Raw genomic sequence first — 21155 nt, forward strand, 5'->3', positions numbered from 1 at the left:
AAGATGAGTGGAGGGCTATGCTCCAGTTGGGGAAGGAAAACAAGAAGAGGTTTGAAAAGAAACAAACTCACAGAAGGAGCTTATTCTATTAGAGAGGAAGAATGGTAATTATTAACAAATTTACAATAACGGGTGATGAAATTAAAGGGTTTTGAAAGAAGGTACAACTGTAACAAAGATGCATGTTACTTCCTTCTGCAATTTTCTTCAACTTGAGAAAGCTTTATCCAGAGACAGTTTCTTTTTTACTGGACTGCACACTGCTGATGAAATGGGAGAAAAAGGGTATATTTGCTTAATTGCAAACTTTTCCAAACTGTACTCCCCAAGCACTTTTATCCAAAGTAAATATAAGTATATGGCTTTATTTTAAAAGACGTTGCCTTTGTGCAATATGTAGGCATCCACTACTTTAGAAATTCAAGTAATTTACCTAAATGAATAAACATTAATATAACTAGTTTTAAGCATATGTATTTGATTGCAAGCACTTGTTACAGAAGCCTAAATGAAATTTTGGGGCACATGTAAACTGATACAAACTTTCTAAAATAATTATTTCTTCTTTCTAGGAAAAAGTAAGAAAAGGGATAAATGCAAAAATTCCCAGTTGTATCCTCTGATTGAGAATCAGTTTTGTCCATGTGACAAGTACAGTGCTCAGCCTGTGGGAAACTGGTCAGACTGTATTTTACCAGAGGGTAAGATGGAAGCATTGCTGGGAATGAAGGTACAAGGAGATGTTAAAGAATGTGGACAAGGCTACCGTTACCAGGCCATGGCATGCTATGACCAAAACAATCGACTTGTGGAAACATCACGATGCAACAGTCACGGTATTTAGAAACCTCTTTTCTTTCATCTGTTTACTTATCTGCTTTATTTTATTTAACATAATATGTGTACAGGTAGAATTACCAGATTAATATTTATTGCTTAGGCTGCATTTTATCCCAAGATACCTTCAAACCCAGCACATGTTTTTGCTGACTAACAAAATACTAAACTTAATTTTTACTGATTACTATAGTACAATATTTAAAAGTAAGATCATGGTAAATTACTAACTAGGTATCTTAATAGATAAAAGTAAAATCTTCTTGTTTTTCCTGATAATTGTACCTGCAAATTGGAGAATACAGCCATTTAGAACCGCCAGATGCTCAAAAAATAAACAGGGACAGCACAGGACTATTTTGGAAAGGCTGAAATTATTTCCACAGATTCCTTAGATAGCTTTAATCTCCTTAAATAGCCTTATGTCTACCATTTCCTCTTTAGCACTTTAACAGGCGTGTGTTGACCTGAGTTTGACAGCACACAACACTTGTAAAACTGGGATGCTTAAAGACTTTATATTCTTTGTATTCACATTGCTCCTGGAGGAAACAGTGTTCCTTCCTAAAGTGGACGCATCTATAGTGTTAGGATCAAAACTGGCACTTTCTGATTTTCAGTGAGACAGAAATGTGCTAATTTACATCACCCACAAGACATAACACTATTCCAGCTACTAGGAAGAAAATTAACTCTATCCAAGCTGAAACCAGGACAGGTACGAAAAGCTGGATGTTAGTCTCAGTGCCATTAAAAGGTCACTGTAAGTTTAATTTGTATATGTATTCTACTTGCTAATGTTAAATTAAGATAACAGAAATTTCATTTATTTACTTAGATAAAGCTAAAATAGCTAATCAAAGAAATTGCATGACTTAAGGGGATTTTAATTAGCACTATTAATTCCTGTTTAGAGCTATCATAAATCAGAAGCTGAATGTATCAAGCCAAGCTGTAGCATATCTTTGTGATCGATGGAAAAGTAAGCATTCAGCTTAATACCTCAAAACAAAGCTGGAAGATAGTTTTGTGAAGAATTTTCTCCCATGTTTATTCTTATTCAAAATCCTCTTTTTCTGTAGTTAACTCATACTGAAAAGTAAGTTTGTATAAATACATCTGAATGACAAAGTCTAAATCCTAAACTCTCACGGGACAGGAAATCTCTCTTTCTACTCTGAGAATGTTCTTTAATTCTGTTCTCAGCTGTTTGCTCTGGGTTGAGGTCTGCAAAGGTTTAGTTTTGTTCTTTTGTTTAGTCTAAAGAGGACATGCTACACTTGCTTAGCCTGACCAGGACCATTTGCCATCTTTGTAGTACCAAAAGACGCAGCTACCTCTAATGACCAGCAGTTGTGTGAGCACAGATCTGCCTGGGATGGGTAGTTGTCCTGAGGGAATTAGGAAACTCAGAAAGCTGGTAGGGAATGCTGAAAAAAAAGTCATGGAACAATCTGAATTATTCAGAAGACATGGTTATAAAATACAGAACTGAAAATTTTTCCTATCTCTTTGTTGATTTTTTTTAAACTTTAATGATATGTGACACTACGTTAGAAATTAGCATTCTTTCAGCACTAAGTCCAGAGTGACCTTTGAGAAGTGGAAAATTATAGAAGAACTTAAGTCCATGGGAAACTAGAGGGACTGATGGCCTACTGCCAGTCAGTTTTCGTAGACTTGAAGAATGGGGACTGTCAGGTTTTGTGTCAACATCCAAGGGAAGACACATGAGGGAAGAAGCTGTCTGTCCAAGAGCAAATTGTGAGTGGTGTATGTAGTAGGTAGTGTGCTGCTTGAAGTAGCTTGCACAAACAGGTAGGAACTCGTTCTTTGTGTGGAATGAGCATGGACGTAGCTGCTTTCAAGCCCTGGCAGTGCACCTTGAGATGCAATTCCATTGCAAGAATCAGAGAGATTTAAAAGACGAATAAAAAATGGGGAAAAAAGGATATTCTCAACCATCTTAATTTATAACTCTTCATGATGGCAATTTCTAATCTAACGGGGTTTATAAGTGAATGTCACCTACGCTGACAGTGACCACAATGAATAAATAAACCAGCGGAAAAGATACTAACAGTATATTGTTATTATACCTACTATAGGCAGGGCTACCAATTACATGCTATTAGCACTACCAGGCTCCAGAGACAACCTTCCCAAAACGCAGTATCGCATTGCTTTGGTTTGTTTTTTCTTTCTGCAGTTCCATCCCATTTTTCTGACCAGAGATTTGAAGTCTCTTTTAGCTCTCTTTGGAAATGTTTGTGAGTCATTACTATATTTATTGTAGGTTGGGAAGCCTGAACCTTTTGTTTTTGGGGGTTGTTTTGTTCTGAATTCTTTCTTTCTAGATCAGTTTATTAAGGTGTCTGGTTTTTTTGATTACACACACACCCCCCTCCCTGCCCCCCATTTCATTACCTGTTTTTGATAGTGAAGCACAAGGCATCTGTGTGTGTTTTCTCATCAGTTCCATTTGAAGGAGAGACTACCTTTATCTTGGTCCATGGTGTAGTGCATGGGCAGATGAAGCTTGGAATTGCTGTTGAGCTAATCCTGCATTCCTTGCACTTCCTAAAATTGTTTGACGGGAATTTTAAATGTACAGGGAATGAAGTATCTAACCTGACTTTGATGGTAAGGAATTAAACTGATATTAAGGAATATATCACTAAAATTATGGTTTCCTTTCCAGTAGCTCTTCTAGAACAAAAATCTATTTGATGGGTGTTGTACATACACATAGTACAGATTATTTCTAAGGCTTACCTAATTTATTTTCTGCCTTCAGCATTTTGCCAGATTTAGCATACTTTTGCAGATACAAGAGGGCTAGAACAAATGATATAGATGTTTCAATCTAATTTCAGTATATGTCTGCTGCCTTTTCTGAATATCCTCTTTGTATTCACAGATTACGTTCTGATGATTTGTTTTATTTTTCTCAACATGTATGAACTGCTATTTTGCCAGTTAAATCTTATTTTATATCTTGCCAGTATTTATGATGTTTTTATTGCTATTTTCATGCCCTTGGTGTATGACAGTTCTTCAGTTTGGCATCATCTCTAGATTTCAGTGTGCTGTTTGTTTTTTTCTTTAAGAACAAACATAAAAGCTATGTTATGCCAAACCAACAAGGTACTTCTGTGGTATCACAATAGTTACCCCACCTGCTAGCAAATAAAAGTGCCTCATAGCTTCCCAACAATCTGTTTTTAGTTTTTCAAGCTAAACTTGACAGGACTCATAATTCAAGCCTGTTTGGGTTATTTTTGTAAATTCCAACAGAGTTGCTTATTTCCCTATGGAAATGGTAACACTGACTTTTTCACTGATTTTTGTAACTGATCCAAAGAAGAAGAGTCAGATTTGTCTGCTATGTTATCTGCTTTATTCAGAAATCTGTTTTACTGTTAGCTCCTGTGAGTCTGTTATTTCTTTTACAAGTAGTATAGTATGTAATCACAGTTTTTATGGGATATGATTTGGCGAATTAGCTTGGACTAGGAGAGAAATCAAGACCATTATTTAAGGGAAGATGTTTCCTGTGCAGTGTCCAACTTTTACCTGAACTTTTGTTATCTCCTGACACTATGAAATCATGAGGCGGGAAATGGGGATAATTGTACTTCTTCACCTGTTACAACATCCTCTAAATATGACAGGAGGGGCAAACTACACCCACAGTGATGTTATTAATATATCGTGGGATGTGTTGTGTGATATACTAAAATGCACAAGAAAATAAAATTGTAAGACTGTCAAAAATTTTATGTAAATACTGTTGTGTAAATTTATGAGGCCACGAATGATTCAGTGTTGCAAGTCATGCTGTTTTGAGTGGGAAGAATCAGAAGACAGACCTGCTCTGCAGTGCCAAAAAATTCATAAGTTGTTTGTTTTGTGAAATGTTGTGTGCTTAGAATCACAATTTAGTTGACTTAGAAAAGAAAAGGTAAACAGGAGCAGAAGAACAAATACTTCAGGACTCTTTTTACTGCTTGACACATCTCATTTTCAAAAGATTTGAGAAGATTTAACTAACACTTTCACGGACACTGAGGAGCTAAAGGAACGGTGTGACACAAAGGCGGCCCTATATTAGTAGACCCATAAGAGGTTTCTTGTGATAATCTTTGAAATTATGGGTGCAGTTTTAAAGTCCCAAGTGCGAACAAGTTTCTCAAAAAGACAGGAGTGACCGTAACAAAAAAGGAAAGGCAAAAATATGGTTAAATAATCTGTTGTTACTTCTAGGTGAGAACACTGGAGAAGCAGAGGGCAGAGCCTTTCTGAAGAGGGTCCTTAGCTTTCTGTAGCTTAACAGGTGCTTCAAAAGAAATCCCAAACTAACAGCTGAAAATAGACCTAAGTTTCAGCTGCAGGGGGACAAGGCATTTTTTTTCTTATTTTCTTTCAAATCTGCGCTAAATTTATTGATGAAAGAGTTAGCACCATTCAGCAGCTATTTGAAATATCCTGCCGCTGGTATTTTTCAGCCATACCAGTTCTGTGGAGTGTGGGCAGGAGCTAACAGCTGACAGTTGTCAGCAGATGTGGTAATGTCAGCTAAAAGCAATAACTGAGCTGTTGTTTACCTGTTTTCCTTAATGGCATACCCATAAATTGCCCTTTCTCTGGCTCCTGCTTTGTTTCAGTACTACATAGGTAATTTTACTGGAGAAATACAAAAATGTATTGTTCGCTTGATAGTCAAGTGTGAGAGGTTTTTTTCCATTAGAAAAGCAGCAGTTGTTGTTCATAGCTTTATCCCTGTCATCACTAGCATACTAGAGCTCTGTGGATAATGACATGTGTCTGCCAACAATCTGGTTCAGTGTATTTGTGAAAAAAATTGAAAGAGAATCTCTTCATGGTCCCTTTAAACTGTACCTTGGTATTTTCATGACAAAAACTCAAAAGCAGGCCACTGTCATGCTTATGTACTACACTATTTACTCTTCAATATTTAGTTTTCCTCCATCATATATCAATTATAAATCATGACCCACATAAGCTGAGCGGTGGTTGTGTTTGTGTGCGCATAGTGAAGGCAAACATAGTAGCATGGCGGACAGATGCAGCGTTTTTATATAGGTCGTATTACCGTTCTTAATTCATGTCAGTTCACTGTTAAGACCTTAGGCACAGTCAAGCAGGCCAGGATAGTTTGTCTGCTGCCTTATTAGTGTGAGATTATTTCCCCCTTTAGCATTAATTAAATGAGATGCATTGATTTGTGCTGACTCTACAAAGCCCTTCGTGGCTACAAGGCTTATGCAGGGGATTAGAGAGGAATATCTGTGTATCAGTGAATACTTTTACAACAGCTGCTAGGAGTATCAATGTGAATCGAGGAATTTTGTATTTAATTGCTTATGTGTGTGATAGTAAAATCTCGTATGTTATAACAGAGTCTACAGGGTCCAAGATGTCAGAACTTGCTGTATCCACTTGTATTAGGATTTTTTAAAATCTTTTTTTTTTTACTGTCAACATTCTAAATTGAAGCAATGCAAATTTACCAACAAAAAAATAGAGTGTTAAAATCTAATTGAGACTTTCTGTTGCATGTTTATTCTAAAATAAATACATTTCCCATACGAGATTCTAATCTAGTATGGTAGTAGTCTTAGGTTCTCAAATTGTTATTAGGATACTTTGCTGTTTCATAGATTGTATCTTTTCTAAGATTATTTTTTTTTAATATATACAAGATGCCATATTTGTCCTGTTGTGTGTTCTCTAGAAATATGCTACCTATAGCCCTGCACCAGAAATACTATCTTAGGCCTCTGCATTATGGTGCCACCATATCTGCCCCATCAACAGGACATCAATCATGAAGCGGTCATCCATCAACCTGAAGTCCTGTAGTTAGTACACCAGAGAGAAATGCTGATGCAGAAGATAGTTAAGCCTTAACAATTTCTCTCAAGTTTTGAGGTTTTGAAAGGTAATCCTGAAAAAAAAAGAAAAAAGTATTATGGAGTTCAATTTATTTTCCATGGCAAGGCAGCAATATGAATAGTCTCAAGAAATACATATATTCTGTTAGAAGTGAAATGCAAATAATTGTATATTTCTTTGTCCTGGAAGATGAGATCTAAGAACTTTATATTTCCTTGAAAAAAAAATCTGTGTTGAAGAACATAAACCATTCTGACATTGCAGTTTTTTTCTTGGATACATAGCATGACATTTTAGTCATGAAAGCAGGAGCATAACTCTGTCAGTCCTAAGGACAAAAGAGTTCATGTAAACACTTTCTAAGATGTTCTTTATGTCTGCATCCTTCAACTCAAGTAGTCAGTCTGTTCTTAATGTGTTGCAGGTGCAGTCTGTGGGGAAAAATCTTATATTCACCTACTTAACCTGCTTTGTCATTAGACAAAGTGTGAAGTCTATTAAACTTCTCCATTATAAATTATCCATCACATCTATTAGTGACTTTGTTCTAGAAGTCCAGGTTTTATAGCCAATTAGCAATGGGACAGTAAACCTTTCCCTTTCACTAATGAGTTCAGTTCATAGTCCTAGTGGTTCAAAGCCATTTGTTAAATTGCGGTTCAGTAATAAATCTTTAATGGTAGAATAGCCATGTTCTCACTCATAGTAGACAACTGCCCATTTCACAGCCTTGTGAAGTTCAGCTGACAGGAGCTGAAATAATTGAGAAACTACTGCACTGGGAAAAGGAATAGACCTTAAGAGATGGGCATCTCTTTCCAATACCCTTCCGGACCATGCAGGGCCAATGCTCTGTACCACAGTATCCCAAGGTCTTAACTTTCCAACATCCCTCACACTGTGGGGAGAAGGACGAGCTGCAGTAAGCATGCAGTGAAAGACTTCAGTCGGGAGGAGAACCAGCAGGCAAAACATGAACTGCTGATGTCCAGAGAACATATCTTCAGCCTTTACAGTGTTGGTCTTCTATTTCACTGTCCCTCCCTCACCTTCACACTCTTTTCCTCAGGTCTTCTTCATAGCCATTTCACTGCTTTCATTCTTTCCTTCTCTCTGCATCTATTGTATTTCTACCTTGGTGTCCTGGTTTCAGCTGGGATAGAGTTAACTGTCTTCCTAGTAGCTGGTACAGTGCTATGTTTTGAGTTCAGTATGTGAAGAATGTTGATAACACTGATGTTTTCAGCTGTTGCTCAGTAGTGTTTAGTCTAAAGTCAAGGATTTTTTCAGCTTCTCATGCCCAGCCAGCGAGAAAGCTGGAGGGGCACAAGAAGTTGGCACAGGACACAGCCAGGGCACCTGACCCAAACTGGCCAACGGGGTATTCCGTACCATGGGACGTCACATCCAGTATATAAACTGGGAAGTGGGGGCAGGGAATCGCTGCTCGGGGACTAGCAGGGTGTTGGTTGGCGGGTGGTGAGCAATTGCCCTGCGCATCATTTGTACATTCCAATCCTTTCATTATTGCTGTTGTCATTTTATTAGTGTTATCATTATTAGTTTCTTCTTTTCTGTTCTATTAAACCGTTCTTATCTCAACCCACGAGTTTTACTTCTTTTTCCCGATTTTCTCCCCCATCCCACTGGGTGGGGGGGAGTGAGTGAGCGGCTGCGTGGTGTTTAGTTGCTGGCTGGGGTTAAACCATGACACTTGGTAATTTCTTGCTTGTTCTTTAAACCTCAAGTTTCTAGCATGACATTTGCTGCAATTATATTACACAACCTGTCCATGTGATATAATGGTGTGATATTCCACCACACAGATACTCACATGTCCACATATTAGAGGACTGTTTCTTTAATAAGATTTTATGCTAACACAAGGGGTACCCTTTCAAGGATGATTAGATCAGAGTGGAAACAAGACTGGAAATTGAAAAATGGCTCATTCATATCCTTTTCATGTCAGAAACTGTGTATCTGTATCACCAGTGCCATTTTAATGAAATATTTCTGGTTTCTATGTTGCTATGTTTTCCATGTATTTTTTGTATATCACAATATGGTTTCCTCTCACTTGCTAAAATTTTTACAGCATGGACAAAGTTTATAAATATAAGCAACTGAAGTTTAACAAAAACAACCAAAAAAAAAGTGTATAAACTTTTCAATGTTCCTGAACATCTGCTTTCTTGGCTTTGAGGGGCAATTGCTATGAGCTTCTGGAGATTATCATCCTTAATCACTGTAAAAGATATGTTGACATCATACACACAGAAAGGCATCTGAGGTGATGACATGCTCCAGAGAAGCTTTTTCTGAAAAGTACCATCAGATGGGTAGTAAATGGAGTGGAAGAAGTAATTTGCAACAAGTAATTTTTTTTTTTTTTTTTTAATTCAGTCTTCTTTCTTGGATAGAGAAATATCTGCAAGCAATTTGACGTCTGCTTCTGCCTGGGTTCTAAGGGAGTCCAGTGGCACAGCTAAATGCTAAGTAATCTGTTAAGTGAAATAGTGAGACACCTGAAAGGCAAAGAAGATGCCAAGGGTTGAATATGCCAAAAACTTTTTGATGTCAAATATATCAGGGTCATTTTCCTTCTACACGCTAATTACCTATAGAACGCAAATCAGAGGCCACAGTCTTTTTATTTCTTCCCTTTGTCCTCTGTTTTTATTTGTGGGAACATTCTTCATTACATTTCACTGTCTGGTCAGGAGATACCAGTGTAGGCTCTTTAGGACATTGCATTCTGTTTGTGCTTCACCAAGTTACTACTTTTGGCAGGATGTTAATATCTTTTCTCTTCTTTCTTTGTTTTCTATCCCTATGCAGTACATCTTTACAATTTTCTTGACTCTGTGTTCTGAGCTATTTATTTTCTTCTTCCCTCCACCTGTCTTTTCTTACCCTTTCCTCTATTCCCCCTCAGTCTCTCTTTCATCTTGTGTCTCCTCTGTTGTTTTGACTTCTGACTCTGCCCTGAAAAGTAACTACACTCATTTATTTTCTTTTCCTTCTGTTTGGAGAAGGCTTGGAAGCTGTGAAACTCCTTTCTGGATCCCTTTATTCTGTTCATGTCCTTGACCTATTTTTTATCCAGTGTTCTTAGTATACCAGTGGCTAGGATTTTTTTATGCTTGTCTTGCATCTTGCATAATAGTAAGTGTTTTTTCTCTCCACTCTTCAAAAATGTTCCACATTTCCAGTAGCTCCAGGCCTTCCTACCTTGTAGAGCTTCTTTTTATGTCTTCAGTGATTGACTCCATTCTTGTTCTCTTCTTCATGTGTCTTTTCCGTTCTTCTTGTTCAGCTGGTTAATTTTCACATGTAGAGTTTGGGTCTTGATGCCAGCTTTTCCAAGGAAATAGGAAGGAGGGGGAGGAGAGGAGACCATCACAGGCCAGATAACCTAAAGATGGCATAGGAAAGAGCTGTATGGTGAGCAGAAGCTATTCCATCAAGCTTGCAGGATTAAGGACCTGGCATAAGATCGCAGTTCAGTATTTTTTCATTATAAAGTGGGTGGTAAATGTCAGCTGGCCCACTATATCCTCTCCAAAATGCATTAACATACAAGAAGCAACCTTGTAGTTTTCCGTATTATAACTCTTACTAAGGCACTATACCTGTAATACAATGCTGTTCTGGCTTTACTGCATTCTACACCAAAGGGTTTTAGTGGCTGACTTCAATGTAGCTGTTTCACAGATAGATAGTGTGCAAAAAGGTTGCTGTAGTGGTATGGTTTCATCTGATATTTTATGGAATCACTTGCACTATAGCTCAGTGTAATTAAAATGTTACCTGGGACTTGCTTATAGTATAATGTATTTGATACAGCATCTGTCTGCAAAATTCTAAACATCTTGTTAACCTTTTGGCTAACATTCTCATTATCTCAAAAAAATCTTTATTGTCCTTGTTTGGATGAGCTGAAGGGAAATACAGCAAAATAGTTTCTAATTTGTCAATCATTTTAGTTTAATATGTTCCACACAGGCTCCTTTTGGTAGGCTACAATGTATTCCCATGCTATAGTTATCCAAGTCCCAAAATGTCATGATATCCTGGAGAAGATCTTTTTCTATGATTGGAGCAGATTGGGAAGATCCCTTTGAGATTAATTAAAACAAATTTAAAATAGCTCAGAGGTTTATGGAAGTCCTTAAAATAAAGTCTTCCTGAAGCAGCCTGTACTGGTTAAAGTTACCTACTTAAGGATGTACAATACATTTAAAACAACTTGAATTTTTTTCTTCCAGACATTAATTATAGAGGCAGAAATTTAAGAAATTATAAATGGCATAACTGTGTTACAGTAGAAAGGTTTCTCTAGGAAAAAAATACTTAGAATTTATATTGAAAGTAAAGGCAGCATTTCAGAATGTCAAGAAAATTCATAGGGCAGTAAAATCTTCACTTAGTTCTATCAGACAATAAATATCACTAAATACTTATTGCGTGGAGGGAATTGTTTCTTTTAACTTTTTTGTTATTCTCCATTTTCATTCAGTAGTTCGTTGATTCTGTGAGTATATGGTTTTGTATAGCATCTAAGAGGGCTCATTAAAAGCTCATTTCTGGTGAAGATCGAGAATTTGATATTTATGCAGCCAAAGTTCAGTGTAGGATGGGGCTCTGAGATAGGGTGCATCTGATTTCTGAGACTTACTCAGAGATGTCAGGTAAGGTGAAATGTAATCAATTTTGCATTTACTACTGCAGGGCAATCTATGTCACCACCTCTGATACGCATGATATGATCTTCAAAAATATATTTTGTCTAACACAGTGTACCTTTCATACGATATCACTGAGCTGATCAATCAAATGGCAAGAAACGTTTAATAAATATGCTTGTAATTCAAGCTAATAATGTTCTAGCCATTTTAAGGAAGATACATTTGGTGAACAGTAGTTTTGCAGTGCTCAAATTCAGGATGTGCTCTGTATATTTATTTAACTATTTAACACTTCCAAATAGAGGAAAGCTATATAAGATAAAACCATGACCTGAATTTGACCATAAAATATTCTGAATATTACTGTATGTTTAAAAACCTCCAAACCCTTCTGTTCTTCATATCTAAAACAAATTAATTGAAACAACTAGTAATACATATATAGAATTTAAATCTCTTAAGTGTTTTGATTCTCTACACAACTTGTGATTGTTTGGTATTGGTTGCTTTTAGAAGAGACAGAATCGCTTTACTTAGAAGTATAGGTTAAAAACATAAAGCTGCTAACATCAGCTTTGATGAAAATGATAGTTGTTGCTTTCAAACTGAAACAAAATCGAGATATGTGAGAAACATTTGAAACCATGCCTAGCAAACTGTGCCAATCATTTGAGAATGATCTTACCCAATTTTGTGTTAATTTTGCAACTGTGTTCATCAAATATTTTAATTCACTTTTAAATGCATTGACATTGCACATGCCAACAGTAAATACATTGCAGATCTGACACAGGAATGGGGAGAGGAGAGTTCATATAGGTTTAGGGTATAGTTGTAGTAAAAATGCAGTAAAGGCCAGCTTTTTATTTGAGGTTTTATAGCTTCTGCTGTAAATATTGCCATAAATGATACTTATTGTAGAAGTATAGCATATGTTGCTTTTGAAAGAAAGACATTTTCACTTATTTAGTGAATTGAGGCCTCATGTTACTCCCTGCAGACCATGTCATGCCCCTTTCCAACCTCTCAGGACAGATGACTTATCCAAACCAAACATCTGTTTTTCCATTCAGTGCAATCATTCAGTGTGCTACTGGGGGCAGATGGTTGTTAATCGGCAGATCATTAATGTGGCAGGCCACTCTCTCTTTCTAGCCTTAGAAAGGTCACAAGGTGTTAAGTTCCCTTGCTCCAGGCTGGTAAGATGCATATCTTTTGATTCAGTTGGATTTTTGATGTATAACTGCAATTGAATTACTTGATACAATTATGGAGGAGCTTTTAATTAAACCTTTTTTCCTTAAAAAAAAAACCACACCTGTTTTTACAGTGTAAGAATGATGCAACCAAGAGACGGTTAGTGCCAATTACACTGTAGCTGTCAGAAAGTTTGAATGCTGAAATCTGGGGAGTGTGAATCCTAATCAGATAGCAGTGAGGATGCTCAGCTGCTACTCTGACACAGTCTCCAGCTATATGTGTCAGTTTTCTGCAGGATTTAATTTAGCCCTAATGATGAAGAAATCTCTCTATTCACACAGTCCTGTCAAGTCAAACTTTGGACAATCTAAATGAAGTAGACGAGGGCTTCAGGGAGAAGTGGCAGAGTGACATGCTGAAGAGATTTCACTTTCTTTTCCATTCACACAGGTTATATTGAGGAAGCCTGTATTATTCCATGTCCCTCAGACTGCAAGCTCAGTGAGTGGTCCAACTGGTCTCGCTGTAGTAAATCCTGTGGGAGTGGGGTAAAGGTTCGGTCTAAATGGCTCCGTGAAAAACCCTACAATGGTGGAAGACCCTGTCCAAAGCTAGATCACGTCAATCAGGTAATTAGATTTATATTTACATTATAGATATAGCTTTTTCCATACCTCAGATAACCCTTTTAGCTGTATTGTTTTTTCATGTGGAAAAACTATACAACATAAAGGGCAGATGCTGGTAAGAGGAGGACTATGTGTTGGCTTACATTTCCTCAGTCAGCAAAAGATCTGCCTTCATTACTTCCTCATCCGCAAGAATTTAGCACATTATCTGAACTGCAGGTTGGAGACAATAAAACATTCTTACATGCAGATTGTAAAGACCACATGGCTGAAAATCTTCTCTTACAATGGGTAAAATGTTTCATGCTAAACATGGTAAGATTCATGCTAAAACTGGTAAGATTCTTAGAGTCATTCCCTGACCATCTCAGATCAGAAAGCATATTAAAACTTCTCAAACGCTTACACAGTATCATCTCAGTGTCCCTTAGTAGGTTTTAGTCAAGCAGGAGCTTAACCTTCTGGGTACACTTTCCCTGACACTGCAGTTCCAGTCAGGAATGCACTTCTGAAGTCAATCTCCCAGTTGTCCCACTAACAGCACTTGATTTTCCAGTATGGAGCAGTCTGCCTGCACAGTCTGGATCCTCTTCAAGTGAAACTAAGCCAGAAAATGTGATCCAAGAGCACACTGGGAGTGCTTTGACCACTAATGAGCATTTAGTCTTTGGGACCAAGTGTAGCACTAGTCCAAGTCAAACCCCTGAAGCTTGTTTGCTCTTGTTTGCTTGGGGAGTTTTAGAAAGAAAAACCTTCCTTGTCAATTAACTTATGCTCTTCAGAGTTGATTTATATTCATATTACTGTTGAATTTAATTTAGTCTGCAGAGGCATCTTAAACAGCCACACGGTCTTCTCTGTAAATATTCAAGGATTGAAAAAAAATGTGCTGTCAATTTTCATTTGAATAAAAATGCATGTACTTGATATTATCCTATTGATATTTTGCTAGCACAGAGTGAAATGGCTTGTTGAGCTAATTTTCTACTTTAGGGAACGTAATTAGTTCTAATTTAGAAAATAAGTGTTAAACTGCAGCTAATAAACTAAGTTTGTGAGCTACTTTAACAAAATACAAACTAGAATGAGGGTTGCTGGATTTGGGTCAACATGTAAATATGCTTTAAATTAGGAGGAATGTGTTTCAATAGGAGCATATTATAGTCTATACAGAAGTCTTTTTCCTTCTTTAATATTCATGTAGTACATAATAGGTTTGTATTTTTCTGCCTCAAAGGTGATTTTGCTAGAAGGCTATTAGCCACTTGTATGCAACACTATTGCCCTCTGCCGGTACTTTGACTCGAATTTGATTTGCGATTTTACATAGTAGTTGCCAAATAATAATAGATGATTCAAAATGTAATTATTGTAAAAATAAATTTGAAATATAGTAATTTCATGAGAAGGGAGCTCTACATAGGAATGTCAAAGAATATAGAGGCTGTATCTTTCAATTTTAAATACATTCACTGTCAATTCAGAAACATGCAGGGAATACACATGCATTTTAATTTTAAGTGAATTATTTAATCTAAATGTGATCCACCATTCATTCAGCTGGAAAACTACTGACTCTTCAGAATACTTATTTCAATTATTAAATGTAATTTGGTTTATTTATGTATTTATTACTTATATATATAACACGCTTATTTGCATACATACAAAGCATAATGGTTAGACTGGGTCTTTGGTGCCCACAAGTGTGTGGAAGATGATGTACAGAGGGGCTATGCTATAAGCTGAGATCTAGGAATTATGAACTCTGAGGAAAGACTGCAACATGTTGTCTAGGCGATGGAAGAGAAGATGGGAGGGAGGATGCTGGCAGTCTGCTAGCATGTGTGTACATAAAAGGCTGTTGCAAAGGAGGAAATAATCCATTTTCCATGGGCATCATGGATAAGATAAAAAGCAGTAGGCTTAGACTGCTGCAAGCAGATTTGGGTTAAGCCTTGGGAAAACTTTCTAATGGTAAGGCTAGTGAAATATGGAAATAAAGTGCTTAAGAGGTTTTTCAAGTTTTAAGAGCAAGTTGTTCAGCGTCTCTCAGGGCTGACATGTATGACTGTATTTTGGAGAGGGACTGAACACAGTGAATGCTAGATGTCTCACTGAGTGTCTTTCGTCCTGGGCCATGCACACCAGGGTGACTCTCAAACCACACTCCAACTGAATGAAGCTTGCTCAGTACTCACTTCATTAGGCTAAAAATCTTCATAACTGCAATAATAATAGAGTCAGGTTTATTATAAAAGCATGTCAATGGCCTTCAGAGGATTTTAAATGAAGAGGCTAGTCTGAGACTGTTAGAGAAAATGAGGGCATCCCTTTCTTCATTGGCTCCAGGCATTATTTGCCCCCTTATCCAGCAGGTGGGTATGCAATCCTTACACTACCCAACTGCCATGGCCTGCAATCATAGTTACAAAAATGCCAGTAGGGTCAGGAAAACACCACTAAACACATGAAATGCAATATAGAGTTCTCCTTTGCCTTTCTGGCAAGATATCCAACTTTTATGTTACTGGAAAGGCTGTTGAATATGTGGAGTTTATGTATTCCTTCTTATGCCAACCAAGGTAAGATATATAGAGATGTTTCCCTAAATTAAGGCTTCCCTATTCTCATTTTGGAAATCCTGGACAAGAATAAGTAAAGTGCCACTTCCCATGTGACTACAAATTGTGCAGGAGTCCAGTACCTTCCTTACCATGCATTTACACCACCCATCTTTATGCTTGAGTTAATGCTTATGTAGTTCAAAGAAGGCCCAAATATGCTGCCTATGCTGGTCATCTTGTGCATGGGCTGATCAGCTGCATAGTGATATATCAGACTCTATATGCATTGATTGTTCAAGGTATTTTGTTGCAGGTTAACTGATAAACTATCAAACCATCAGCTCTCTTTTTCTACCCAAAAAGTGTTGCTGAAAAGAAATCAAGGACTTGTTTAAAGCAATGTCTTAGATTGTCTAGAATTATTAGTTGTGCTGAGTTGATACCCAGAATGATATGTGAAGTTAGCTGGTATAAGATAAATTTGAGGCAATGGGCTTTAAGTAACCTATGCATAATTAAGATACTCAGTGAAGGACTTAGGAACTTTGAAAGGATGAGAACTGCCAGTTCCTTTTATTCCCCTGAATCTATTGCACTTAATGCTGTCGGAACAATTTCAATTAATAGAGGAGTCCAGTATCCTCCAAAACCATTGAGGATTTTCTCTTGTCTTAGGGAAACTGGATTCCCTACTGTGTGAAGAGCTGATGCTCATTATGGGCAAAAAGGGAAAACAGTTTTATCGTATGTTAGGGACTGAAAAAGAGACTGGCTAATTTACAATCTCTTCCCACCAGTTGTGATTTATAAACTTTTATTTTCTTCCAAGGACAAACTTCTTGCAAAAAATGCCTCATGACAGCAAGGGAGATCCAAGAGGAAAAATTGGATGCCTTTTGCTTGGCAGAAGTCATAGAATATTGTTTGTGATAAAAGCTAAATGAATGCCATTTAAATACCTATGCTTCACTCTAATAATTCTTTCTTTTTATCTTTGGTTTTTCTTTTGGGTTCATGAAAATACTTTCTTCAGGCTCAGGTAAGAGTTTCTAAAATAGAGAGATAACCTTAACATGTGCTTCCTGATTGTGCTCCAATGTTTATGTTGCCTGTCCTTTTTTTGTAATGTATGTTTGAGAAAAAATATGGAACACTATATAAATTACTGTATGAGATACTATTTCAAATTTGTATTCAAATTTAAATGTAATACTAATGCTGGTACACAAATATGTTAGAGTGATTTTAAGTATCCACAATGAAAAATAAAGTATATATTGGGATAATTTACCTTGAGCTCACCTCTCTTTAGAAATACAAAACCCCCACAACTAATAACAGTGGGATAGAATAGTTGAGGAGAGATGTGAAAGATAGAAGTAAAGTTTTAGCAGAGTTTTAGCAGTGTTTTTCTAAAAGATATACCTGTGAGCTAGCTTAGTTAAAGATTTTATGTTAGCTGTGTTGATGTTATTGGTGGAAAAGGCATAGCAAGGGCTTAGAGGCAGAGAAAACCAGGGAATCTGTCATTAGATGTCTTAGCTTCTGACTTTTTGTTATTTCTGTAGTTTTCTGTCAAGTATTTTATCTGTATTATTACTACAGCCTCTAAATCAGCAAGCTTACATTTGTTGTTCTTACCAAAAAGAGCATTAACCCTTTTTTGCATGATCACTGTTGCGTGTTTATCTTATTTGTGTGCAACGAAACTGACACTCAGTGTGGATTCCAGGTATATGAAGTAGTTCCCTGCCACAGTGACTGCAGCCAGTACGTATGGGTTACTGAGCCCTGGAGTGTCTGCAAGGTGACGAATGTGGACTTAAAAGAGAACTGTGGAGAAGGTGTTCAAACAAGGAAAGTCAGGTAAAACAGTATTGCTCCTCCTTCACTTTAGAGAACCTTCACTTTCAGTCATGGCTGTATTTAATTTGATGTAATTTTGTGTAATGTAAAGTGCTAAGTCTAGCTGTAGTATACCAGACCAGAACCCTGGCTGATTTAAATCAGAATATCTTCATTGAGTGCAATATGGCTCTGTCTACTAGTTACGGTTATAGACCTTGATTCCTGGTTTATAAACTAATGTATATTGTACTTATACTGCTACAAACGCTGTAACGTATGATTTTAGTCCTTTTCCGAAAGGTTAAATGGTCCTTTTTCTATATGAAACTATGATTTTAAAACCCCTTTTAAGTATATATGCACTTGGGAATAGTAGTTACACTTATTACAGGAAAAAGTGACAAAAGTGAATGAAGTGCAATAGAAAAATCCAGACATCATCTGTTGTTTATTGAACCTGATTTAGGCATCTTGTATGCTTGCTTATCATCCTAGACCTCTAATCAAAGGTTAATTAAAATTAGTCTCACATGGTGTGCTACAACAACAAGTAAAGCAGTACATGGAGTTTGGGTTGGTTGGGGTTTGTTTTATTTTTTTTCAGTGGCTAACCTCAAAGTGACACATAATTTGGGATTATAAATCTGAATAATAAAGCATAATGTGAATTCAGTTTGAAGGTCCAAAATGAGAGCTGTATACGGTGAACTGCTAAATGTTCTCTTTTCCCTGCCACAAGTGCTTAGAAACTGGCACATTTACACGATTTTGTTCACAATAGCACTGTTTCCTCAGTGTAACCATTTACTTCAAGAAGGTCAAAGTCTTAGTCTTTGCTTGACCAAAGTTAGAAAGAATATCCATAACTCTTCTCACACAGTAGCATCTAAACAAATTCCTGTAAGAATACTCTTAAAAAACCTCCAATACAAATTAATCAGTGTTTATGTTGAAAAATAGACTTTAACACTACCATCAAAGATAAAGAAAGTGTTTTCAGCCCTTTGGGACTAAAAATATCTAACTTTTCATTTATTATCACATAATGCCATTAAAGTACTAATTCTACAGAGCTAATATATGCTCATGCTGCATCTCTTGTGTTTACCTTAGAACAGAAAGTGTTTCAAAAATTAGTTTAGTCTGATAATGTAAGATATTTGTAAAAAATTAATGTGGTCAAATGGAAGAAACTCCGAGTATTTCTGTGTGTAAGAAAGGCTTCCTATTGATATGGGCTTTTCTCTTGCAATTCTGGAAAACAGATACAAGCCTCTTAATTTGAATGATCCTAGTCATGTACTAGTTGGTCTTCTGCTGACAGGTGGAAGGGATAAGTTAATAGTAGATGCCACAGCATTGGAAATACTGTGGAATGAAGACTGTCACCTTCAGCTGTACAAAACTAAGCATATTCATTTCTCATCTTAACTGTGCCTCCATCTGCTAATTTAATATAATGGTAATTAAAAAGTATCTGTGTAAATTAGGGATTAATACTAAGAATATGAAATTTTAAAAGTTTTAATAGTTCTAGATTTAAAAGTATCAGTTGACACATGCACAAAATATGTCTAAACTGCAGATGATTTGCAATATTCTGGCTCAGAGGTAAGCTAAAGTCAAGTAAATAATCTACCCAGAAACTCTCAGCAGATCACTGATAAAAACTGTCTAAATACTGTGCATTTCTTTATATGGCTGTCCTCTGTAAAAATGAGGATTATTTTTGGCTCTTCAGCTTTTCTTGGATATACATAGATCAATACTTATTTCTGTTACTTCAATTACTTCATGACTGTTATGTGCTGACAAAATGTTAAAATGCTTCAGAATAAGGCAGAACACAGTTACTGTACAAAATCCATGGCAAATGTAGTTTATGTGCAGTTCTTTTTTCCAGGTGCATGCTAAACACTGTGGATGGTCCTTCTGACACTGTAGAGGACTACCTGTGTGATCCTGAAGAGATGCCACTTGGTGCTAGAAAATGCACATTACCATGTCCTGAGGACTGTGTTATGTCTGAATGGGGATCATGGTCTCGATGTTCTTTGGTAAGAAGTATACTGAAGTGTAATGCTTATAGTTTTAGGAGGATACTTTAAAAATGTATACATGACATACTGTGCAAAGATGCTGAATTGAGCAGTGATTACACATGTAAATTTCTATCTCTACTGTCATATTTAGGATTGTTGATAATTGGTTACAAATAAAGTGTGCCAGTATTTTCCATTAAGTGAAATTGTTCCAAAACACAAAATATAAAATGTCCCCAGCGGTCATTCTTCAGTGCGGTGTGGGTTCTGTGTGGTAGAATAGCTTTGGCAGTGGCTTGTAAGTCTCTCTGTAGCAGTTCAGTCACTGTTCTAAAAATTTCACTATTCTGTAACAAGCAAAGTCTGTAGATCAAGACTGAGCATAGAAAGGTAATTTTGGGTCTCCTCTCCCCTCCTGGCCAGCAATTTTAAAAAGAAATGTCGAAAAACCTAAACCAAACATAAAAAAGTGTTTCGGGACCTCTGAGTATTCAGGCTCTCGTGCGCTACACTATAGCATTTGGAAAATGAGTATCTCAGTATCCAGTTTATGAGGGAAATAGTTCCAAAGCACTAGTACTGAAATATGAACTAGTTAGGAAAGTACCAAGGCATTTCCCAGTTAGAAGATATTTCACTTTGCGTGGTACCAAGGTGAAAGAGCAGACTAAATTCTCTGAAATAACAAGGAAATGGTTTCTTTTACACAACAGCATGAGCCCATTATTTTACATTTGTGTTTTGTGAAGGGATTACTTGAAAGGTTGTTATAATGTTGCATGAAAAGGTATCAGGGTGCCCAAATATCAAAGCTGCTTCCAATCTCCCTTTCAAGCCGTGCAATGGAAGTAGTGTCCGTGAAAGGTCAGCTGAATCCCTGAGACAACCAGATGATGGAAAGTCTTGTCCTGCTGCCACCGAGACAGAAGTCTGCACTTTGAACAAAAACTGCTACCACTATGACTACAATGTGACAGGTATTTGTGGTGTTTTGCTCCAGTGACAGCCTGGGACTATGGCTTACTTCCATTCACCTTACAGGACAGATTTTTCAGTTTTCTGTTCTTATCTGGAGGTTGCTGTGGAGCTTGTACTGAAAACTGATTCAGGCTATTTGATCCAGATAAAATATTACTGGAGGCTTTGCAACTTGGGTGAAGTGTGCATGCTGTAGCTCCAGGAAATGTATTTCTCTGATCATTTTGTGATTTGCTCAAAATCCATACAGACGAAACCAAATATGAACTTTTCAGGAAGGCATCATGGCACTGACTATTGGCAGTAAAAGTCTCTGTTTCCAAAAATGTGTAGCAGCTGGGCTCCGTGAGCCTCTGCATGTGTAAAAGTTGCTTGTGAGGATTATTTTAGGCCATCAGAATTAGAATTAGGTGGGACATTGGATCATTATGAGTTTTACCTGAA

The 21155-nt window shown here is 36.9% G+C and overlaps 1 protein-coding gene across 1 annotated transcript in view; it reads left to right on the forward strand.

The window, feature by feature from the left end:
* THSD7A (thrombospondin type 1 domain containing 7A) overlaps positions 1–21155 on the forward strand; it is a 300060-nt gene that overhangs the window by 253020 nt on the left and 25885 nt on the right. The window contains exons 15-20 of the mRNA XM_069774348.1: positions 573–836; positions 13098–13276; positions 16877–16882; positions 17576–17709; positions 19595–19748; positions 20569–20710. Of these exons, the coding sequence (XP_069630449.1) occupies positions 573–836; positions 13098–13276; positions 16877–16882; positions 17576–17709; positions 19595–19748; positions 20569–20710 (879 nt within the window). The remainder of the gene's footprint in view (positions 1–572; positions 837–13097; positions 13277–16876; positions 16883–17575; positions 17710–19594; positions 19749–20568; positions 20711–21155) is intronic.

Source organism: Haliaeetus albicilla, chromosome 2 (assembly GCF_947461875.1).
Source record: "Haliaeetus albicilla chromosome 2, bHalAlb1.1, whole genome shotgun sequence".
In the NCBI taxonomy this organism is placed as follows: domain Eukaryota; kingdom Metazoa; phylum Chordata; class Aves; order Accipitriformes; family Accipitridae; genus Haliaeetus; species Haliaeetus albicilla.